The sequence below is a fragment of the Mus caroli genome, chromosome 8 (assembly GCF_900094665.2).
Source record: "Mus caroli chromosome 8, CAROLI_EIJ_v1.1, whole genome shotgun sequence".
In the NCBI taxonomy this organism is placed as follows: Eukaryota; Metazoa; Chordata; class Mammalia; order Rodentia; family Muridae; genus Mus; species Mus caroli.
The window spans coordinates 96,168,752-96,177,898 of NC_034577.1; the positions used below are offsets into that span (position 1 = coordinate 96,168,752).

The 9,147-nt window shown below is 47.0% G+C and overlaps 1 protein-coding gene and 1 pseudogene across 1 annotated transcript in view; both read left to right on the forward strand.

Annotated features, from left to right (window-relative positions):
• The first annotated feature begins 466 nt into the window (after positions 1 to 466).
• On the forward strand, positions 467 to 1,488 carry LOC110300348 (annotated as a pseudogene).
• Positions 1,489 to 4,482: 2,994 nt separating this feature from the next.
• LOC110300898 (carboxylesterase 3A) overlaps positions 4,483 to 9,147 on the forward strand; it is a 9,587-nt gene continuing 4,922 nt past the window's right edge. The window contains exons 1-6 of the mRNA XM_029480258.1: positions 4,483 to 4,603; positions 5,991 to 6,195; positions 6,299 to 6,437; positions 6,597 to 6,730; positions 7,523 to 7,676; positions 7,787 to 7,915. Of these exons, the coding sequence (XP_029336118.1) occupies positions 4,513 to 4,603; positions 5,991 to 6,195; positions 6,299 to 6,437; positions 6,597 to 6,730; positions 7,523 to 7,676; positions 7,787 to 7,915 (852 nt within the window). The 5' untranslated portion in view covers positions 4,483 to 4,512. The remainder of the gene's footprint in view (positions 4,604 to 5,990; positions 6,196 to 6,298; positions 6,438 to 6,596; positions 6,731 to 7,522; positions 7,677 to 7,786; positions 7,916 to 9,147) is intronic.

A 9,147-nucleotide genomic window follows, 5' to 3' on the forward strand; every position in this document is an offset into this window, starting at 1 on the left:
TCTTCAATCCTAAAATTAACTTTATCTGGTCAACTATTTGGAAATCTTCCTTATGCCCTGAGAATCATTAAGCCTAGGTAAGTACATACATAGATGTGGCCATTCCTTCTTGGGGTATCTGCTCCCGAACGAACTCAAACAGCATAATTAGCGCCGGGTAAACAGAGACAATTGACAAACTCTGACAAGCCAGGATAAAAGGTAACAGATTCAAGGTCTCTTTTTTTATTGTAGGCTTAGAATTCTCTGAAAATGTAATTTAAAGATGCGGGTGGTACAGGATACAGTCTTGGATGAATAAAACTCAGTAAATAAGACAAATGGGCTAAAATAAACCTTTCCTACTTTATAACATAGATGATAAAAGATATATTAAAGGGAGTGAGGTATTAGTATTTGTCATTGACTAAAAATCCAGTTTAGAGCTCTCTGCTCCTCCCTGTTCCAGAGACAGCTACATCTTCTTATGCAGTGCCAGCCTTGTCCCATAGAGGTCGATGTGAACAGATTTGGCCATATGGGGCACCTGGTTAACAGAGCTGCCATCTGTTCTCCACTTAGTAAAGTGGAGATTGTTGCCATAAACAATCCCTTCATTGACCTCAACTACATGGTCTACATATTCCAGTATGACTCTACCCATGGCAAAATCAATGGCACAGTCTAGGATGAGAATAGGAAGCTTGTCATCAACGGGAAGTCCATCGCCATCTTCCAGGGACGAGATCTTGCTAACATCAAATGGGTGATGCTGGTGCTGAGTACATCATGGAGTCTACTGGTGTCTTCACCACCTTGGAGAGGCTGGGACCCACTTGAAGGGTGGGGCCGAAAGGGTCATCATCTCTGCCCCTTCTGCCGATACCCTTATGTTTGTGGTGAGTGTGAACCATGAGAAATATGACAACTCACTCAAGATTGTCAACAATGCATCCTGTACCACCAACTGCTTAGCCCCCTGGCCAAGGTCATCCATGACAACTTTGGCATCATGGAAGGGCTAATGACCGTGGTCCATGCCATTACTGCCACTCAGAAGACTGTGGATGGCCCCTCTGGAAAGCTGTGGCGTGATGGTCATGGGGCTGCCCAGAACATCATCTCTGCATCCACTGGTACTGCTAAGGCTATGGGCAAGGTCATCTCAGAGCTGAACGGGAAGCTCACTGGCGTGGTCTTCTATGTTCCTACCCCCAATGTATCCATTGTGGATCTGACAAGCCACCTGGAGAAACCTGCCAAGTTTCATAACATCAAGAAGGTGGTGAAACAGGCACCTGAGGGCCCACAGAAGAGCATCCTGGGCTATACTGAGGACCAGGTTGTCTCCTGTGACTTCAACAGCAATTCCCACACTTCCACCTTTGATGCTGGGCTGGCATTGCCCTCAATGACAACTTCATATAGCTCATTTCCTGATATGACAATGAATACAGCTACAGCAACAGGGTGGTGGATCTCATGGCCTACATGGCTTCCAAGGAGTAAGAAACCCTGGACCAGTCACCCCAGCAAGGACACTGAGAGCAAGAGAGAGGCCCTCGGTTGCTAAGGAGTCCCTATTCCAACTTGGCCCCCAACACTGAGCATCTCCCTCACAATTTCCATCCCAGACCCCCATAATAACAGGAGGGGCCTAGGGAGCCCTCCCTACTCTCTTGATATACCATCAATAAAGTTTGCTGCACCCACCAAAAAAAATTCAGTTCAGATATTTTTCTGTTTGCCTGGAGTGCTTTCAGTCAGCAAATGTTTCCAGCCTAAAAAGTAGGCTGTCATATATCAAATGTGACTGCTTTGGGCTAGACATTCTTTATACTCTTTAAATTAGAGTTACAGGGTTAATAGTTAGAATAAATACTGTTATGTTTTTATTTCGAATTGACTGAACTCGTAACTCTGGGCATGTAATAAGAAGTCAAACACATAATATGTATGACTTGGATAATCATTAAACTGTTCTGCAAAACTTGTATACAGAAGTGCTGGGCTGCAGGACATTCAGATTCACAGCAGTGGCCTAGAGGCTAGGAAATCAGAGCTGTGAGATTACCCTGACCATTGGTCACTGACAATTGCCAAATGAAAGGACTCACTCTGGATAACCGTGCACACCTTCATTGAAATACCCTTCACCTCAACCAAAGGTCATTCCATTTCTTCATCTACATTCTAACTGTTCGCACCCTAGGCTTTCANCTTCTGCTTCCACCTTCCTGTCTGGTTCCTCCAGTCACAGCTTCCTGCTCCCTCATCTTCACCCCCAACACCTCTATTGGACTGTGACTGCAAGCTCCATGATAGTAGTGACTCCTGTGGGAGTGTACAGGGCTCCTGGCATCATGAAGGAAGCTTCAGAGGCAGGTTTGCTCTGCTCCAAACTCCCACAGGAGCTGCCTTTCTTGATCTCATCTAATCCTGCTGATTAGGTGGAGGGAAACTTCTAGAAAAAAGTATAAGAAGAGGAATGAGACATGGTAACAGATGATCTTGGCTTTGTGGAAGAGAAGAGAGAAAATGGAGCAAAGAACACCTTGGGGAGTGTGGTATGAGTGTGTTTGTAGTGCTAGGGATTGACCCTGAGGCCCCACCCATGAGAGACAAGCATATACCACTGAACTACAACCCCAGATCTCAACAGGATGCTTCTTAGATGAGGGTGGGTTTGCAGCAGGTGGGAAAGCACAGTAGAAGTTGGAGGTGCAGAACAGATAGTCCAGGGAAGATAGGAGAGGACTTGGGGGCTGGTGTCCATGAATGGATTGCAGATATAGGCTAGGATGAGTTGTGAGAAACAAGACACTTGTTTACTGACACTAACTCTGATTATTTGACCTTGTGCAAGGGTGCCTCTAAATTTTCTGTTCATACATGGAGGAGCCTGCCTGTAGAGCATTCAAGACATGAAGGGAATATGAACATGGGTTTGAGGCAAGCCTGGGCCAATTGTGAGACCTTGTATCAAAAAATATATTTTAGCATTGGAAAGAAATCACAGTGGTTAAGAGCACTGGCTACTCTTCCAAAGGACCTCTGCTTGATTACCAGCAACTATGTGGAAACTCACAACTCTCTTTTGCTCCAGTGGCAGGGGATCAAATATCATTTTCTGGTCACTCAGACACTGTACACACATGGTACACAAACATACATGTAGACAAAACATACTGCAAAACATACATATAAAACAAAAAATAAGTAGTTTTTTAAAAAATACATAGGCATGCATACATATTCTCTTTAGGACAATTTGAAGAATGTGTAGTAGACATCTCAGAACCCCTGAAGTATATTCCTCCTATAATAATAGTCAAAAGACTATTCTCTATTTTAAAGACCAGGCTGGGATTCCTTCTACAAGTTCACCTCAAGATCCCAACCTCCTCGTGACACACTGAGCAGCTTCTGTGGTTGTGATCCAGCAGGCTTAGGCCACACTTACACCCCCAGCATACCTTCATTGTGGGCATAAGGTACCAGGACTATGTGCATTCAGAATGCAAATAAGGAGTCTGGGAAGAGTGGTAGACTTTTAAAGAGTAAACTCTGGCAGATTTGCCATAGGCTCGGAGCTGCTTCAGGGGTCTCCCAATGAGGTAATGCCTAAATGGAGCCAGAATAATTACTTGGGGACTTTATACAGGTAGGGGAAACAGCAAGATGCTTCCTAGGCTTGAAAATCTACAGACCCCAATATGTAAACCTATGAAAAATGCTAACATGTGGCCGCAATGCAGTAGGCCTTGGGACTATCCCTCATCACAGAGTACATGGATGCTGGGTTTGGACACTTAGAGATGTCTCCGTGCTTCTGGGTTTCAATCTTTCTTGGAATGATTACTCTTTTCTGTTTGCCCAGTCCTCCTTCATAGAATAGGACCTTATCTTGACTTGGGCCAGTCATTGGGCCATTTCTGCTCCATCTTTATCCCTGAACATCTCATAAGTGGGAAAAATTGTGTCCCTTCACTAGAAATCCTGCCTGGCTACAGGAAGTGGCCACTTCAGTCTCCATATCCCCAGGTGCTCAGAGTCTCAGCTAAGGTCATCCCCATAGACTCCCAGGAGCCTCCTCACCCATTCCCTGTTCTCAAACTAGTCCCAGAATTCCCCCTACCTATTTCCATTTTCATGCCCAGTCCTCTCCCTCACCCCTTCACACACCTGCTCCCTATCCCCATTCCCCTCCTCACCCTCTCTCACACATTTTCCTCCCTTCATTAACCAGGCTCAGAGTCTATCTAACATGCAGTGCAGTGAAGCACCATGCCAAGCAAGAGTTGAGAATTATCTATAGAGGAGGGAAGATGGTGTGAGCAGAGGGTGTTAAATCGTCAGACCTCTCCAGAAGACTCTGCTGCTCCTGCTCTGAGAGCAGGCAGAGNGTAGAATACACAATTCCAGAGCTGGCCTCCAACCAATCAGGGCAGACCAAGTTAATTTTCACAAGATAAGAGGTACTATAAAAGGCAAGTCCTCTCCAGCTTTCCACAGCTTCGTCCACAGTCCATTATGACAAATATGGAGACAACGGTACAAGCTGGGTCCAGTGTCCGAGTCTGGATGGCCTGTCTGCTCCTGATGTTTCCTACCATAGTCATTGGTAAGACATACTCCCTGAACCAGTGAAGTGGGGCTTCTGGCTCTGTGGCAAACCTGAGGAAGGAGGAGACTGGAGTGAGGCAGTAAGAGTGAGCAGCCTTCTCTGGGAAGCTGCCCAAAATAGAAGAGTACAGGTGTGGTATATCCCGACTGGGCAGGGTCATTATTATCTGAATGATCTATTTTTTTTTATAGACTGAACTCAGGGGTTTAACATATGAAGAAAGCTCCAACACTAAGCTATACCCTCACTCTCACCTTTATGTTTTAATGTTTTAATCAGTCATGGTAAAATGAAAAAGAATGTCATAAATGAAGCCTACTTACAGATAACTGAAAAATTGGGGATACAAATAACCCCATGAGGACATAGAGGGGAGGCACAAGATGACTGAACAAGTAGTGGGAAACGGGGAGAGAATACTCCTTCTTCTTCTTCTTCTTCTTCTTCTTCTTCTTCTTCTTCTTCTTCTTCTTCTTCTTCTTCTTCGTCCTCCTCCTTGACCTACTCATCCTCCTCCACATCCTCCTGCTCCTCCGCTTCTTCTTGCTTTCACAAGTGGGCAAGAATAAGCAATGCAGGCTAAGCAGATTGTTTGACTATCACACCTTAGTTAACATGTAACTGAGGTTCATGCTGGGAGCAATGCTGATTCAGACTAGAGATTGGGACACAAAATAAGGAAGAGGAAGTCAGGGACAATCATGGAGAGAGGAGCCATGCGTGCTAGCCACACACTTGTATTCCTTGCACTGAGAAGGTGTTGTGTCCGGCCAGCAGATCACAGCCTGGGTTCTAGCCTGGAAAGGCATTTTGGAAACCTGGAAGAGAAGAAGGGCTAGACGAGCAAGAAAAGATGCAGCTAAGACAGGCATTCAGATCAAAGCTCAATTTTACTATTCCGCACGCAGTTATGAAGCAGGGGAAGGGGGCCCCGATTCCCGCCAAATAATCTCAGGGTCCAGTAGCAGGGTGACCATGTGATGGCTTCCGAACAGGAAAGCACCAGGCTCCAGAAGTGGGCGTGGCAGAACTATTGAGTGGGAAGCTCCATCCAGGTGTAAACAGTGGAACCATTGAGGCTGGGGGAGGGGAGGCTACAAGAAGGTGGAGGCAGGAGGATCAGAGGATAAAGGACAGTCTCCTCCATCAAGTATTTTCAAGGCCAGGGTAAACCTATCTAAAAAACAGACAAATAATAATCATGAAGGTAGCCACTTGCTGGAGAGCCTGGCCATAATGCTGGATGGAGAGTATTCAGAGTAGGACCCAACAAATAGACGCTGGAGGAGCAAGTCTTCCTTCATTTTAAAAGTCCATTATTTCCCCCATCCCTTCATGTAGGCAGTAGACTCACCACCCAATGGCCCTTCTTTCCCTGTCTCAGGAACCAAAGTCACTCACCCTGAAGTGGATACCCCCCTGGGTCGTGTTCGAGGCCGGCAGGTGGGTGTGAAGGATACAGATCGCATGGTAAATGTCTTCCTGGGCATCCCCTTTGCTCAAGCACCGCTGGGACCTCTTCGGTTCTCAGCTCCACTCCCACCACAGCCCTGGGAAGGAGTAAGAGATGCCAGCATCAATCCCCCAATGTGAGTACCCCTGCAGGAGGTAGGAAGTGGGCAGGGTGGTGAAATGCTGTATGACAGGGTGTGTGGAGCTGAGGGCTGGCCCTGGGATTTCCCTTGGCTGCAGGTGCCTTCAGGATGTAGAGAAAATGAGCAACAGCAGATTCACCCTCAATGAAAAGATGAAAATCTTCCCCATTTCTGAGGACTGCCTGACCCTCAACATCTACAGCCCCACTGAGATCACTGCAGGGGACAAACGGCCGGTATATAGTCCAGAGGACCCCATCCAACTCGACTATGTCAAATGACCTTCTACACCCCTGTTTCCTAAACACTCCAGAAGTCCTTAAAATACCCTGGGCTACAAAGTGGGCAGCTGGAGTCCAAGAAGCTGGGCCACTGATTCAAAGCCATTTCTCTAGGTCATGGTATGGATCCATGGAGGCTCTCTGCTGGTTGGCTCTTCCACATCTCATGATGGATCAGCACTGGCTGCCTACGGGGATGTGGTAGTTGTCACTGTCCAGTATCGCCTTGGGATCTTTGGCTTCCTTAGGTGAGATGACCATCCTGGAAAAGGANGTTGCAGCCCTGAGGAAGGCTTTCTCATGAGAATGTGAGGGTAGAGGGCTTGGGGAAGTGGCTCAGACAATAATGTTTGCTTGCCATACAAACATGAGGACCTGAATTGGGTCCCCAACATTTATGTAAAAGCTGGGTGTGGCTGTACATGTCTGTACATCTCAGCACTAAGTAGACCCAGTTCCAAAAACCAAGGTTCAAATCACTTAATCAAAATGCCTAGTTGATTCCTGACATCCACACTGGACAGAAATTTATATATGCATGCACTTCACTTACACACCACACAACACACAGAACACACATGCACACAACCAGGCACACACACAAAAGGAAGGGAGGGGGATGGAGAAAGGGAGGGAGAGAGAAAGAGGTAAGAAGGAGGAAGGGAGGGAGGGAGGTGGGAGGGAGAGAGGGAGACACAGAGGCAGAGACAGAGACAGAGACAAAAAGTATCCCAGCTCTCCATAAGAGAATGGGGCCCAATCAAAACCACACGTAAAAACTGAATATGAGCTGGCTGGGGCTAGAGTCCTAGCAGGGGATGGAGGCAAAGAGCAACAAGCATCTAAGAGCCAGCTCTGACTGGCTGTCCTGCTATATCCACCCACATCACATACTAGAAAAACACGTGATTCACAGGCAAGCAAGGACAGGAAAGCAGAGAAGAGCACTGGTGACTGACTCAAAGCAAATGTGCAGAGTATAAGAAAAAATATGTCTGGGAAGCTATCTTAAGCCAATCAGTGCCACTCCCTGTCCCTAGCACTGGAGACAAGCACATGCCAGGCAACAGGGGATTCCTGGATGTGGTGGCTGCTCTTCGCTGGATCCAGGGGAACATAGCCCCCTTTGGGGGTGATCCCAACTGTGTCACTATCTTCGGTAACTCTGCTGGTGGCATTATTGTCTCATCCCTGGTGAGTTTCCACAAAGAACTAGCAATCAAGTTACATCTGGGAGGGCTTCTATGGCCCACGACATCCACGATCCTCTGCCTCCTAACATGTGTCCTCTCTGCTATTCCCAGCTCCTGTCTCCAATATCTGCTGGGCTCTTCCACAGAGCTATATCACAGAGTGGGGTTGTCATCAGCAAGATGCTGAAAGAGTTGAACGCATGGCCTGAAGCTCAGGTCTGCCTTTCCTTCACTCTCTTACCCTAAGTGTGCCTCCACAGCCTACCCTATGCTAACCTTTGGGTCAGGTGTGTACAGGAAGGAGTAATCACTAGGGAGTCACTAATACGAAGAGAAATAATTGACTAGTGCAGTTCAGGAGGTAGGCAGTCAGATAAGGCTTTTCTAGAGGATACCAGCCCGAACATGTTATCTCTGGTCCTTCCTTGGGGGCATTGTTAGGGATCTCTTTTTCACCAGGGGAGCCCTGTATTCCCAGATATCCTATTAACTAAGAGATCTGTCTTCTCGGGAGGAGTAGCCAGAAGTCACCAAACTGTTCCCTAATAGGAACTGTGTATGCAAAAGCTTCAGGCATAATAAGACAGGGATGGGGCACAGAAGAGGGAAGCCATCAGGTAGAGAACATGCAGGAAATGAATGCTCTAAAGGAGTGGAGGGTAGTACAGAGAGTTGACAGACCAGGTCTAGGAGGGAGTTTGGGTGGGATGCAAAGGGCTAGAGGAAGCAGGAAAAAAAAACTAAGCCACAATGAGTGGAAGATGCAATGGAGGGGGCAAACCTGGAGATCAAAGACCAAGGAGATGGTGAAGGTAAGTGATAGGTTATTTCTTTAGTGGTAAAATGAGATAATCCAAGCCAGACTCCCTTACATTAAAGGCAGATTTATTGGGAAGATCCTCTTGGGTTCAAGGATTGAGGACAGTGTGGGGAGGGGAACACGAGGGTAGAGGTGGGTGTGTTCCTGAGAAAGAAGAGAAGGAGGAGAGACCAAAATGGTTGGATTTTATACGGGGGAGCCTTTGAGGGATGGGCAGCCCAGCCCTTAGGCTAGAAAGTTTGGGGTTGGGGCAAAGACATTCCAGGTATTGACTGAGAGATTCTGGGAGAATATGGAGGCCTTGTCTTTAATGCAGAAAATATGCATCTCAGTCACTGACTGGGTCTAAAACCAAACATTAAGCTCTGGAGACACTGATGGGATAGTGTTACCTTGGGGTGCTTTGGAGTAAGTGAAGGCAGTCTAAACCTATCATTTACCAGCTGCTGGTCCCAGGCCCCAGCTGTGATGGAGGAGTGAGCTGGGTATCTTAACACTGGGTTTNNGGGATAACTCAGAAACCTCAGTGGGACACATTGCTTCACATCTACCCAAAAGCAGCAGCCTACTCCTCACCTCACCACGGAGGAGAGAGCTTCCTTACCACAAGTTCCAAATCTCATCTGTCTCTCTGCAAGCCATTCCTCCTGCC